The following is a 15,363-nucleotide window of genomic DNA, read 5'->3' as shown; positions in this document are numbered from 1 at the left end:
TCCGCGCGTCGGGGCGTGACGAATCGCGCTTACGCATTGGAACGCTGCCCATAGAACACGGCGCGTATACCGCATCGCGATGTAACGGAGGTAGCTGGAGCGAGAAGACAGTGACCCGCTAACCGTGATTGCTCGGGGGCGCGCTTATAGCGGGATGTCCCGCCAGCAGCGGCAAGGGTGCAGGACAACCCTCGGCTCACGCTTCCTGCTGCTGGTCTCGTCCGCTTTCGAAGCACGGTGTCTACGTACACACACACACCGCCCGCTTGCTCAGCATCACCCTTCCAGAAAGAAGGTGTGCTGGCAGCGGGCGGAGGGGGTCCCCCTCGGGCGAGTCTCGCCCCACACCAACTCGGATGGCAGGCGGCGGCCTTTCTCCACTCTCCCTGGTCGCGGCAACCGAACCGCATTCACGCGCGCTGCCTTCCTGCGATTCCCGGCGCTCGGATATTATTTTCACCGGTTGGTCCCACACCCGCCCGAAAAGATCTGCTTGCGCGCGCGTGAGTCTTGTGTGTGTTAGGTTGGTCACTCATTTTCGACCTTCGACTATTGATGCCCCGATCATCACTCTCGTTCGGCCTGCCATCCGGCACCCGCATCTCGGTGTCATCATCATCACCCGTGGAAAGAGCATTCACCTGGATACTGTACCCTTCCACATCTTCGAAGGAAACGAAGAACGTTTGCAATATCATCGGGGATCTCAGTGTTGGTGTGACTATTCATTTCATTTAGGAGACGTAAGAACTGTCTGCAACATCTTGACGCCGAGTGGTGTCATTCCACACTCATCGCTAACGTTGACTCTGCGAAAATTGCGGCTAACCGCCGGGTGTGCCACAACGCTGTGAGTTCCTTGTAATAATCTCCGGTGTGTGCTGTTGAGCGGCGGCGTGAAATTACCGTGCGGAATCTTCAGGAGGAAGTGGAGGGATGAGAAGAGACTGACCTTCGTCCTTTCGGAGACAGTGATAGGCGACATTGGATGCAAGCATCAAAAGTGAGGATAACAATGGAAGTGCTTCAAGTGAGTTTCTTTTTTTTATACGTGTATTGGTGACACTGTGTTGTACAAGTCGGTATAGCGTCGGTGCCCTTCTGCTAATGCAACATGGACCAGTCTTTCACGTGTGCGCTAAATGTAGAATGGAGACATCGGTCTTCAACACCTTCGTCATAGTTACGTGTGATTACTTCTTTCTGAACACATTTCCTCTCAGAACGTTTTTTTATACGCTTTATTAGCTGTAGCTGCTTTTAATTCCTACCGTGTTTTTTTTCTTTCATTTACAACATGCAATAACATTCATGTTCCAGATACTGCTAGCAGTGGTATTAGGCGCTAATATCTTATCTAACAAAGTGCATCTTCGGTTTGTCTTGTCTAATTCAACTTGTAAGTAATTGATATGTGGGGTTTAACGTCCCAAAACCACCATATGATTATGAGAGACGCCGTAGCGGAGAGCTCCGGAAATTTCGACCACCCGGGGTTCTATAACGTGCACCCAAATCTCAGTACACGGGCCTACAACAGTTCCGCCTCCATCGGAAATGCAGCCGTCACAGCCGGGATTTGATCCCGTGACCTGCGGGTCAGCAGCCGAGTACCCTAGCCACTAGACCACCGCGGCGGGGCAAGTAAGTATACGATTTAATTCCCGAGAAAGTTTGGTGAGGGCTGCAAAGTTGCTCGGTAGACTAGCGTGCACTGCGTGTTTCTTATTATTTTGACAAGCTTACTTAACAGCTGAAGTCGTGTTCCTTTGTAACTACACATGTATAACTTCACAGTCGCGGTGACTACGCCATAGAAACATGCAGTAGACTGCACATTTCGGACAGCAATCAAACGGTACGCCCACCAGCTATTTGTAACGTTAAATTTATTTCTAACTAATTACTAACTCTAAATTGATATTTGGCTGCTATATGCGCGACCAACACCCTCATCGATGTACTTTTTCAAACGTGTTGTACATTGTATGATTCGGCTACGCATACGAGAAAGTAAAATATTGCAGTAGTGCCCAAAATAGTTGTTCTTGCCTATGCCCTTCTACAACGGCGCTAAATTTGATGCCAAAAATAAAGCAGCCTTACATCATGTGCGTTGAAATGATTTACGATGTAGCCCTTTCCGCAAGGCTATATGCATACGCCAAGCATCCCACGTGAAGACGTGCGTGGGTATTTGCGAGGCCCGGAATACACGCTCAGCCACACACAATGCTATGACGGTGAATGCCCCGCTAAACTTCTGTAGTTTTTCCCGCATCTGTTTCGCGTTCATGAAAAAATAAATAAATAACGAAGGTATGGGTAGGGCGGGAAGTCGTATGTATATGCTATATTGTCAGGGTTGCGCTCACAGATTATATGCTAATGCACCAATTGTGTGCTACGTTCGGCAACATTTTGCCGAGTTTTCATATCGGGAAGTTTTCATGTTATCTGTTCGCTTCGGCTCAATTCAGTGTAATCCGCCTTTGCAGACAAACGATTCTCCAGTCTTGAAAATCGGTGCCAAAATTATTCGCACAGAGCTAGTGGGAGACCAATTTTTGAAGTCCCTCCTGTGATATTTTGTCTCTGCTCAATACTATGCCCTAGCTTTCATGTAGCAAACGGGGCCGTTTGCTATTCGAAACACAAAAAATTGTGACTTGAGCATGTATCATTATTTTTTCTATTTCTGTTCTTCAAGACAAGCCACTTGTGACGCATTATCTATGCGCCATTATGCGTCAAAACGCGTCGTTTCGTGTTTTATGCTTGTCTGAGTTCGTAGTGATACGCATCGGGCTTCGTTAAAGATGCGTGAAGCGTTTGTCATCACACGCCCAAAATGTTTCGATTGATTGACTTATGTCATGGCGAATTGTGAGCACGTTGCAGTGCTGAGTTATTTTCGTTTTGCGGACGAAAGTAGAACGCTATGCATAGATTAAATACTATGACGCCTATAACTAAATTTAAACCACGCCCCCTCGGAGAATTAATTTTTGAAAGTACGACAAGTTGCCTTTCTGAGATTTGCCGTTTACTTCTAATGTGGAGGGCTGTGCCGAAACTGAGTGTTCTCGTGCTAGATTGGGCCCCGACTTCATAAACTGTTTATCACAAACGGCACTCCACGCTTCCTTTCAGACAGCACCAGAAATAAGAGAAGTGACGCCGTAAGACACGAGAGCAGAAAAGGACGGCCGCCCCTTCTGGCGTGTAACCTAGCTTCCTCGAATCGCGTACAAAGAAATGAAGAAGAGGTGAACGCGACAGCAGCGTGTGCGGCTCGTCCTCCTCCTTACGTCCGCGAGACTATTTTTATTACTTTCTTCCGCCTGCGGCGCGCACATATGCGTGCCGTGCACAGCACGAACGCTTCCCGCTACTAAGTCCGGTCTGTTTTACGTTTTCTTCCTTCCGCGTACAGAGGAATGGAATCTCGGCGATCCTCCTCGGGGCACTGCTGGCCGTGCTCCACAGCGCCCAAGGCATTCGCCCCAAGGACAACCCAGTGGTGTTCACCAAATCGGGATACATGATGGGCCGCACCAACGTGTTCTTCAACAAGCCCATCGACACCTTCCTGGGCATTCCGTTCGCCGAGCCGCCACTGCGGGAACTCCGTTTTCGCGAGCCGATGCCGGTAAAGCCGTGGGAAGGAATCTACAACGCGGTACAGATGCCCTTTCCTTGCCTCCAATATGACACCTTTGTCACCAAGAATATCACCATCGACGCCTCCAACAGCACCGAAGACTGCCTCTACCTGAATGTGTGGACTCCCGCGTTACACTGCAACTTCATCGAAAACTGCGGCGCCAAGAGCGTCATCGTGTTCTTCCATGGTGGTGGTTTCGACACTGGAGGCAACAGCTACTTCTTCTACGACGGGACGCAGCTGGCAGCCCTGGGCGACGTCGTGGTCGTGGTTCCCAACTACCGCCTTGGGGTCTTCGGCTTTCTGAGCGCGGACCACCCCGACGCGCCCGGAAACATGGGGCTCCTGGACCAGCTGGCGGCGCTCAGGTGGGTCCGGGACAACATCGTCCACTTCGGCGGTCGTCCCGAGTCGGTGACCCTGATGGGCCAGAGCGCCGGCGCCATGTCGGTCGGCTTCCACATGCTGTCACCGCTCAGTCGGGGTCTCTTCAAGCGGGCGATCTTGCAGAGCGGTAGCCCGTACCTTCTGCAGCCAGAGAGTCTCAAAGCGGGCGTCGAGCGAGTCCAGCAGCTCGCAGAGGCCGTGGGCTGCGCCGACGAGAACGTGACGCTGTCTGACCACCGGCACCACGTGCTTGAGTGTCTGCGATGGGCCAACGCTTCGACCCTGATGGCGGCCAACAGGGAGCTGAACGTGTTGAATCCGGCCAGCTACTTCCCTTCCTACGGAGACAACTTCCTGCCGGACGATCCCCGCACGCTTATCGAACGTGGCCAGATTGCGGACGTTGACGTCATCATCGGAACCAACAGGAACGAGGGCAGCCCATTTGTCAACTACTTCATGGTCAAGGTCAGATCGATAAGGCCTGATTATCATTTTTACTATCGTATTCCATTTACGTCTATATGATATCCTGTGTAATCCATCAACTTTTTTTTAATTTCCCTGTTTACTTCCTATTCATACTTCCAACTTCTGTTTTGATTGCTTCCTTCGTAAAAGGGAGCATGCGTAGTAGTCGCTTTCGTCTTGAATAAAATCAGCCGAACCTAGTGGGCACGGTCAAATAATATAATGAGATATAACGAAGTAGACAGTGCCATAGCACTGTAAACCGATCATGCACTCACCGCAACGCGCCACTGCGTAAGTCAAATGGTTTTGTGTCTTGCCATCTTGCGTGGAATAAATTTTTACTAGCTACTAAGCAATGAACCTTACAGCGTTCAATAATCACTACAGCGTGAGCTTCCCTTCACATATTTTATCGACATGAGCTGGATTGACATAATTCTATCTTGTGTGTGTGCGCGTTTTTTCTTCTTCTTTGGCGCACGTTTTCAGTGCCACTTTATGCATAGTTGCTATGTGAAGATTGCGTATCTCCTTTTCTCCTTTGCGTCCTTCTTTCTAACGCTGCTTTGAACGACGCATTCCTGCTATGCTGTTGTTGTTCGGTGCGATTAAGGATGCCTCCTTTCTCCAATCTTGCATTCAAGGTTTTGCGCCAAGAGGACCCGAGACTCCTGACTCGTGACGAAGTGGGCTTCTACCTTATCCTGCTCTTTCAACACGTGTTGGGCGAGAGTCCGCGCGAAGTGACGTCGCACTATTTGCGTGACGTCAGACCGGAAGACGGTCGCGGAGCGCTGGCTGCCGCTGGTGACGCCATCGGAGACTTCCTGTTCCAGTGCCCGGTCAACTACTTCGCCGAGAACCTGGCGGCCAGGAACCGCACGGTGTACATGTACTACTTCGACCACCGACCCTCGTACAGCTGGTGGAGCGACTGGCTGGGTGTCGCCCACTTCGACGAGTTCTTCTTCGTGTTCGGCACGCTGTTCCGAGACATGCGAATGTCCACCATGGAGGAACTCGAGTTCAGCTCCAAGCTCATCCAGATATGGTCCACGTTCGCCAGGAAAGGGTGAGTGTGAACGGCAGCTCACCATTCTCGGTTCGAGGAGATTAATTCAGTTTCAGTGTGTTTATCTTTGTATAAAACTTTGATTGATTGATTGATTGATTGATTGATTGATTGATTGATTGATATGTGGGGTTTAACGTCCTAAAACCACCATATGATTATGAGAGACGCCATAGCGGAGGGCTCCAGAAATTTCGACCACCTGGGGTTCTTTAACGTGCACCAAAATCTGAGTACACGGGCCTACAACATTTCCGCCTCCATCGGAAATGCAGCCGCCGCAGCCGGGATTCGAACCCGCGACTTGCGGGTGAGCAGCCGAGTACCTTAGCCACTAGACCACCGCGGTGGGGCCTTTGTATAAAACGTACATGCTCACATAATCACACAGGAGGAGTTCTTGGAGCACCTGACAGAAGGCGGACTTTCTGTATAAAAATGCGTGTTATATGTACTAGTACATTACACCAATTTGAACAACCTGAAAGATGCTATATCATGAAAATGTACAAACTAAAGATAGCCGAAAAAAATACTATAGCGAGTACAAAAACATATGCTTAGGATACTTTACAGCAGATTGAACCAAAAGTGTTGCCTAAGTGAAGTCTGGGCAAAAAAAATAAATAAATAACCAAAATTAGCAGATGTGGAAGTAAAAAGGGTAAAAGAAATTCAAAAAAATTATCACGTTGTACGCGTCAAAACCAAGCTAATATATCGAAGCAGGACGTCGGTGGTGGCTCGAGGCTGCGAATTTACGATTTGGAGCTTTTTGTTTAATCTGCCCGTGAAACAATGTTCACGATCAATTTTGCAAGCGACTTTCATCGAAATGCGGCCTCCTTTGCTGGAAATGAAATGCGCACCATAGTGCTTCGTAGCACCGGTCGTAACCACTTATAGTATATGTACCATGGCAATTGGCGATCAGTTGAGCCGCAGCACTCGTTGCCGGTTTTTGCTGGTTATGTCGGTACAGTGGTCGTATTGCACCACACTCAGTGTTGTACAGGCTCAAACCTGTCTGCTTATATAAATCTTCACCATGATTACTACATTATTCCCTACTTGACTAAGGCTTCCCCGACGAATCTTAATTTGACTTGTTTTTTCGCAAGCTGGTTCAATCTTGTTGTCTGTAAACTTCCGATCGCACTATGAATCTAATTTAATCGTACTATCCTTGACAACGCGCCCCTCTCCCTTGGTACCCATTTTGTCGCGCAAATGAGCCACCGGTCATCCACACCCTGCGCACTGCATAACTTTACTGGTTCCATATGTGCGTATAACAACGATGTTCAATTGAAGTCCTGATTGCTTTAAACATGGTAGGCCTTAAAACTTCTTTACATCTTGCAAAATTACAACTTGTTCATTCCTAGTGTCCGTAACTATACCGTGTTTCATACATCAGGAACAATGCTGCGAAGGCTATGCAAGAAGTTCAGCCAGCAATATGCGTGAATACGCACATCTTGCGCTTGGCATTCGTCGTTAACGCTCGTGCGAGCGCCGTACAAGTCCGCACGTGACTCGTTGCGATGGGCGGAATAGATGGATGGACTTTACTGAAAGTCCTAAGGTGAGCGACTCAGCACGCAGAGGGCCGATACCGCGTTGGGACAATAAGACCATGCCCGACCACCGCATCGTGCATTCGCTCGCAGGATTTCAAGCTGGACGGTTGTGCCCTCGCGATCTCCGACTTCAGCGTAGCTCCCGCCGACTGGTTCGCCCTCCGCGGTCTCCTGAAGCCGTGCAGCTCTCGCATTGTGGCACCCCGCCCTTGGACTGCTTCGACCGGATCCCCACTTTCCTATCTCCTTCTTTTTTCCTCTCGTTGGCTGGCTTCTTCTCCGTCTATTTTCCTTCTATTCTTTTTATCCCTCCTTCTTTTTCCCTATATCTTTTATTCCCCATATCCCATTCCTCTGCTGACCTGTTGAGGTGTCCTCGTAAGGAGAGACAGTTACGGGTCGGCACCTTTCTTTTCTTCTGTTATAACCACTTATATATAACACCGCATCGTGGACCCTCTCGATAGTCAGGGTTCTTGACAGAAGGTAGCCGCACCTGTGCTGGTTGATTTGTTTCATCAAATAAAACACCGGAAAGTTCAAAAAACGAACAGACGCTGTGTTCCAGAATGGCTTATTTCCAACCGTATAACGGTGTATATTCATAGCTTAGGCACAAAGCCTCTTCATTTATTACTCAGGTTAAAGACGAAAAGAAATCATATTACAGGTGGTAAAATTGTTGGACTATTTATTTGTGTGAACTCATCTACTGCTATAGATGTCATGCTTTAGTATACACGGCACTGCACTTGATGTATAAAGCGGAATATACATCTAGTTGATACAGTGTTCAGTGGAAACGAATGCAAAAGAAGCGTACCTGCCTAATTCGCGTTTGTATTCCGATCGTTTTCCGGTCAACGCAGCCTGCTCGACAAGCTGGTCACGTTTATTTGTGGCCCGATGAGAAGAGTAAATGAGTATCATTAATACGGAGATAGTTAAACGTTACTTGAATACAATTACCGTAGTAAGCGGTCAAAATTCCTTTACTGAACCTTCCCCAACATAGTGTCCAAAAAGAATCTGTGGAATATTCGCTATGTTTCCCGTGCCTGAATTACAATTTTGGTTCTCGAAAATAGGCACAACACAAAAATAATACGCCCTGATTTATTTTTCTTTAGGATGGACAGTTTTGTGCGTTCATTAGTAGGAATGTGCAGCGAGTCGGCCTTATACAGGTTACTGAGGATTCGGGGATGAAACAATAATAGAATTGCACGTCGAGCAAACCGTCATGCTGAAATGTCCTCCTCTATAGGAGCCTATTGTTGAAGGCACCACCATTACGAAACGTCAATAATATTTTATCTACTCGCACACTTATTCCTCTATCGTGCGTGAATTTCGCGATTTCTGGAGCATAACTCGCAGGGAAACCGCGGTGCACGTTCTCCGTTTCCAGAACGTAACGCTGCCGGCAAAAAAAAAAAAGAAGAAAAAAACGCGAAACGCATTTTCGGTCCTCCCTGCAGGCTATAGAAACGAGCGCGAATGCAAATTTCGCGCGGAATTCTAGGCCGCGCTCGTCGTGTGTGATTTGTATAAACGTGCCGTGGCCCCCCACCGTTTTTCGCGTCTACTGTTCGGAGCAGATTAGTTATGCGTGCACGAATGCACGTGCACGCGCGCAGGGACTCGGAAAAAAGACACGCGAGAAACGAAAATTGACCGACACGCTCCCCAAAAAAGGAGGGCTTGGCGACCCTGAAGAGAAGCATGACCTTTTTGCCGTCTCTTCGATGCTCAGCGCCAACCGCGCCCCGCAGAAGTGTGCGCTCCTAAGTCTTTCCCGCTGTGCACCCGCCCCGAGCACTCAAAAGCATCGGCTGCTCGAAAAGGAATACATTAAGCGCCCATCGTGGACCGCCGAAGGACGCGGCCAAGCGGTCAATCTGAGAGCGTGTTTACGTTGCTCATTCAATCCGCGCTATGAAACATACGCTATACGTCGCGCGGAAATTATCGGCTATGCCGCGAGTCGACGCTTTAATAGCGACCTTCCTCCGCTTGTCAAGTTCTGGCATCTTCTTTATTTCGATCGTCGCTCGAACGAAATGGGGAGTGGAAGGCCATCAAAAGTTCGAATGCGTGTAGTAGCGTACGTGAGAGCGCCTTCCTACGCGATGTTATGACGGTCACGTCGCGTGAAAAGAAAGCGAGTAAACGTCGCGCCAGAATGAAGAGGAAAAACACTTGGGGAGGAAGAAGAATGGTCTGGCGAGGAATGCCCTTCGGATCCGGATTTAGAATTAGCGCTCGGCTCGCCAGATGCTTCTCGTGTCTCCGCGGCTAAAGAGGTTAGTCCCGCAACCGACGAGGCAGAAAAGCTAGCAGCAGTCATCCGCGAACGTTTTTGTTGGCGTAGGTTCGCTCTTTCTGCCAGTTCCTGGGTGTCCCACGCGGGGACCTTTTAGGGGGCGAAGCTTCTTATGGCATGGCTTGTGCGCCCCTCGTTGTAGTGCGTAACCACAGGTGGCACATACGCGAAAGAGAGGTCCTTAGAATGTCCGCTGGATGGCGGCACTTGTATATGATGAATACATGATGAAAAGATGTGAGATGGCTGTACTTGGAGAGTTCACTAGGTAGACGCATGGACATACAGATGGACGGATGAACGCATGGACGGAGAGACAGAGAGACGGTCGCACGAACAGATGCACGGACGGACAGTCATACATATGAATGGACAGATAAAAGAACGGAAGTACGGGTGGACGCACCGACGGTCACACTGATGAACGGACACACGGACGGACGCATTGACGGACCGAGGCAAGAACGAATGGATGGACGGAAGCACGTACGGACTGACGAACGCTTCGCCCCACCAATCATCATTCACTCCGTGGATATGCTGTGATTTTTTGTTTTGATTGATTTATTTGTGGGGTTTAACGTCCCAAAACCACCATATGATTATGAGAGACGCCGTGGTGGAGGGCTCCGGAAATTTCGACCACCTGAGGTTCTTTAACGTGCACCCAAATCTGAGCACACGGGCCTACAACATTTCCGCCTCTATCGAAAATGCAGCCGCCACAGCCGGGATTCGAACCCGCGACGTGCGGGTCAGCAGCCGAGTACCTTAGCCACTAGACCACCACGGCGGGGCTTTTGTTTTGTTTTAACCTTTTCGTACCACCTGCTTACGACGGATTAGTCATTTTACATGAGTATAGTACGTTGGACATTATAACGAAAAGCGCAGCGGGGCGCCCTCATTTAATGAGAGGTTGCGCGGCTACTCAAAGCTACGCGCTGTTACGCCACAGCGCCTATACGTGTGGGCAGGCCTTAAGCAACCTCTGAAAATACGACGAATGAGCACGCTGTTATCTCCTGGCGCTTTCCGTCCTCTCGGCACAACGTCAGCAGTCTGTTCACATGACGTCATGAGGAAATACGCTCTTGATTGGTTCATACATACACGCGATACCAGCCGTGCATTGTATCCTGCCAAGTTTTGTAATATTGTAGCACGCCCGTTGCGCCTTGTCTTGCATGACTATCATGCACGATCAACTGATTTCACTTTTTTTCCGTGCGTTTATGGCTACACAGGCAGAGATAACTACGTGTAACCGAACAGAGTGAATTTAGTGCTGACGTTGTTATGAATAAGTGGCGAGGAGCACATTGTGCCTGTAGGAAGGGTAGTGAAGGCGGCAAAGAAACGATTACCTCGTCTTTTAACTCTCAGTAGCTTAAGTAACCTTTAGGCTAGAAGACGGCTGTATATGACACACAGAAGAAAAGAAGCGATTGGGGAGCGGAATGCTTTTCTTTTTACTAGTGCGGAAGGAACGCGGGTACCGTTTCCGGTGTCGTGAGCAAAGTGCGTGCCGCAGTTCTCGTTGCGCCCGTGCGTCTTGCGTGGTGGGCTGTACTAACGGCATTCGCACACACTGTGTGCAAATGAGTCTCACTTCCAGTTGTGCTTCTCAATCGCCTGATGTATCACGTGAGGTGATTGAATCACACTCCGAGCGCACTGCAAGTTTTCTGCGCAAGCATGATCAGTCAATACCCAGTGCACCGGTGTACAGCCTGCAGGCACAATCGCTTTCGCGCGATGTCTGTTCAATTAGCTCATGGTTTCCAACTTTCGCCACTTGTTACACGAAGAAATAAAGAGAGCTCGGCCTGTACGTGCGTATGATACAGAACGACCGCACAGCCGGAGGCGGTCAGCGTCCGAACGCACAGGTTAGCACGTTTGCGGGCGTACACGAACTACACAATTTGCTTTTATTGCGATCCCCGAGTGTAAATGGTGACGATAACGACTAAAAAAAAATAGCACGCAGAGAGCAGACTTGTACGACCTCGCCGAATCACAACCTGTTTTCCAGCTGTGTGTATCATTAAAGTATAGTAGAAACAAGAACTACCGGTTGCCCCACGATTAAAGGGCGCCTAACCCACCCATAGGTGAAAATTTAGGTGTGGTGTTCCAGTTCTGCATGAGTCAATGATTTTTCGAAACGGTGACGTAGTTAAACGCGTTTTATCATGAAAACGTGTCTATCACTCGCTTCGCTTTTTCTTTCGCTACCTTGCGTTCATCGACTGGTCTCTTCTTCAACTGCTTCTTTGCCCTTCTTGCTGAGTGCTCTTCCCAATCGCACGTAGCATATGTCATCACCGACGCGCTCTTAGCAGCAGTGTCCATTTCCGGCCACCGCGACTCCCTCAACTGCGTGCTTCTCGGTTACCCGCTGTTGTTGATTCAGTTCGTGCAGCTTATTAGGCTGCTAGGCGCGACAGTGTCCCTACGCTAGCGATTTGGCCCTTGCGTAACGGGCTGCAGTTACCCCTTCGTAAGCGCCCACACGTGGGTACCACGAGGAAGAAAAGCAAGGAGCCTGGGACTGCTTCTTCTTCTCCTCTTCTCATGGCTCTTACTCAATGTGGGGTGGCTTGTAGCCCCGCATTGCAGACAAACTGAAAGTCGTCGATTCTTGTTCGACCAATCGTAACACTTATCGAAGAACTTTTGTTAAAGCCAGTAATTTATCCTTGCTATTGTCGCGAAAGCTATACACTGGCTGGAGCTGAGCAGTTTCATGGCGCTTGCGGTGAGCAGTTCTGCGCGAAAAGCAGTGACGTCACACGGTGCCCAGCTGGCAAGCCTGAGAAGGCCTGGAAGCTTCTGGAGTGACGTGTCACTATAGTGGGCTGGCACTTGGCTCACGTGAGATCGCTTGCTCACTAGATCGATATTCTGGCCGTCCGTGTGTCCAACCGCCCGCCAAACAGTAAGCATGATAATCAAGCAAATCCTAGACAACCAGGAAATCTGAGAATAATCAGCTGAACCTTAGCTCACGCTACGTATATTCTGGCATATCGGAGTTAAGCCACTGCAATTTTTTTTTGCTGTGACATTAATGTCTGAAGAACAGTACTATGCCTTAGGTTAAAGTGTAGCAAACTAACAGAATCAGCTAACTGTCAAGTATATCTAGCACTGCAGTATGCGCAATATCGACGAGTCGTGCATGGACCGACATCAGCGCTGGCATTTGGATGCCTATTCATTTTGCAGGTGCATATCGGGCACTATCAATGAAGGCATTAGTCCTGAAGGCTTCTTTCTCGCTTAGAACAAGCGCTAAGTTACAGGCTTGTCCTCTCCCAAGACAATTAGTTAAATCATACGGACCAACGTCAGCACTGACATGATAAGCAATATTTTATATCTATTTTACGAATTCAGAGGTCGTGGCGGCATTGCGGTTAGGATGGGCAAAATGTTGCAATATTGCATGCACATCTCCTCGCAAGACAGCTTGCGCACGTACGTTTGCGTCGCGTGGTTTGACGTCGACACTGGGGTTGGATGAACAGTAGTACATACCCTACCAAGCACTTTCAGTGAACAGATTGGTCGTCGAGGTATCGCGGCTCGAAGGAGCTCAACAATACGCGCCCGCTTGACAGGAACTGTGCGCACGACCATTTCATTATATCGCGAATCGACATCGGCCTCACAGTCATTGCTGAGCGAAACATCCATCAAGTAAGCGTTTCCACGAATGTAATTATTCGCAACTCCATATGCGTTGTAACTATAGCGCAAAGCTATAACGTTGTCTTCTGGAAAGTCTATTTTCGCATGCCAAGGCGCAGGAATCGGCAATTACGCACCGCGCAAGCGTCTTGTTTAATGGATTAGTCGTGGCTGTAGGATTGTCACCTCGTGAACGAGACAGCGCACAAGCGTTTAAGTATGGCGTAATTCAGTATCAGCACTGGCGTTTGCATGGGCAGAGATTATGCTCTACCAATTCCAAAGCCAGCCGGTCTGGTCACGTCTACTTGTTCATCTGGTAGATTTGCGCGAACACTCTTGATTCGCTGGGGTGTGGCACATGCGTCGGTGATTGACCTTTACTTGACCTTTACTTTAGTGACCTTTACTTTAGTGGTCACGGCTGCGCGACAGTTAGAAAGCCTAGATTGCTATACAATGATGATGTGTGTCGGCGAGGTGGCCGAGTGGCTAAGGCGATGGACTGCTATACAATGATGATGTGGAAATCCAGCGGATGTTCATCCTTCGCTTCATATGAGGTCTTTTGTACTACGCGTGATAGCGCTTAAAAATGGGTGAATTTAATTCTTACCTTTCCTCGCCGTTTACTTAATGTTCGAGTTTACCTTAACCTCAGCTTCTGGGACAAGCTCTCTTTTGTATAAGAGCAACATACCAGGTAAGCAAGCCTGCTACTTCCCGACAAAATCGCTTACAATCGCTTTAGATATAGAGCGTGCGATAAACGTGCAGTGCAGAGCACCTAGAATGTGAAAGACTTTTTGACAACGTATACTTATAAATTTTCTGTGTTGTGGAGTAACCTGCATGCATCAAACCACAAGCTCTTGCTGGGCACATGCCTGTGTTTTTCGTATCAATAGTGCGTAGCGGTTGAGTATGGTACTGTGCGTTTTCTCTTTCCTATTCAATGACGGAACGGCGCTGTTGCCGGTAGCATATTTATCTGCAACTTAATATTATCTTGTTAGAGGCCGCCATGATAGGCGACATTTTGTGCGGCTTTGTTACACTGGGTTGCTTGCCGTTTCACCTTATCAGTGTCCGAAACCGCTTTATTAAACATGATATGTAATTTCTATTCACGCAGGAAAGTCCCCAAGATCCGCGGTAACCGGTGGCCCAAGTTCACGGCCGAGTGGCCCCTCCTGCTCAATTTGAGCCCGAAGAACTTCACCGTTGGCTGGGAACCGCACGCCGAGAACTGTCGTGCGTGGGAACGCTACCTCAAGGTGACACCGGACAACGCGGTTGCCAGTTGACCGACGACGCAGTCACTGCCGTGAACGAACTTCGAGTGTGCAGGGGCAATGCCTGGACATTTGTGGCGAACTGTGTATACGCAGAGCGCGTATGTGCCGAGTGGTTTGTGTGGTTCCGCTCACTCATTCAGAGCACCACGAGCCTCCGAAACGTCGCCAATCGCCCGAGCCTAGTTTACCAGGTCGACCCCGTCTCCACGTTTAGGGCGTGCTCGACGTTTGTCGAGGGCCCGTAAACTAAGGGCTGTAAACTGCGATTTCACCGACTTACCATGGGAGCCACAAACTATTCAATACTCGCGCGGGAATGCATTGAATTCCTGCAACTAAAGCTAACGCTGACCGCGACAACTCAATGGAGCTGTGTGCATAATTTCCACGAGTGATGGGCCAAACAACGGTCACTCCCAATGACGTCGTCGAAAGTGAATTAGTGAGAATGTGTCGTTAACTATTATAAATCGGAGAAAGGAAGAACAGTGCGTGTTGAAAATTCTACGGTTTTTAGTGGAGCTATGCAGGACTCATTACCTCAAAAGGCGCTGGTGTAGCTTATTAACGAACTGCGATGTCTCTCTGCGAGTGGCTCAGAGGACTAGCATACAGGCACGTGTCTTCAAAGCGTCTTTAGTTTGCGACGTTAGACACACCTTTGAGTTCTTCAACGTAGTTTTCCTCATGATTTTCCTGCAAGTTGTTTATTTTGTCCTTCTTGCCCGTTAAGCAATATGTCGCAGTGAAATAAAATTCTGTTATTTGTTGGAAATTGCGAAACTGAAACGCTCTCGCAGATGATCGTGTCTACGCGAGATCTACCTCCCAGTTCACAGTTTAGGTCAGCGTTGTTC

At 48.9% G+C, this 15,363-nt stretch overlaps 1 protein-coding gene across 1 annotated transcript; it reads left to right on the top strand.

Annotated features, from left to right (window-relative positions):
- Positions 1-358: 358 nt before the first annotated feature.
- LOC119172045 (acetylcholinesterase-1) lies at positions 359-15,281 on the top strand. The gene is made up of 4 exons (XM_037423014.2): positions 359-1,030; positions 3,437-4,522; positions 5,173-5,600; positions 14,344-15,281. Exons 1-4 carry the CDS (start codon positions 989-991, stop codon positions 14,513-14,515), a joined length of 1,728 nt encoding a protein of 575 aa, XP_037278911.2. The 5' UTR covers positions 359-988; the 3' UTR covers positions 14,516-15,281.
- The last annotated feature ends 82 nt before the right edge of the window (positions 15,282-15,363 follow it).

Source organism: Rhipicephalus microplus, chromosome 4 (assembly GCF_043290135.1).
Source record: "Rhipicephalus microplus isolate Deutch F79 chromosome 4, USDA_Rmic, whole genome shotgun sequence".
Lineage (NCBI taxonomy): Eukaryota > Metazoa > Arthropoda > Arachnida > Ixodida > Ixodidae > Rhipicephalus > Rhipicephalus microplus.
This window is presented reverse-complemented; position numbering and strand designations above follow the sequence as displayed.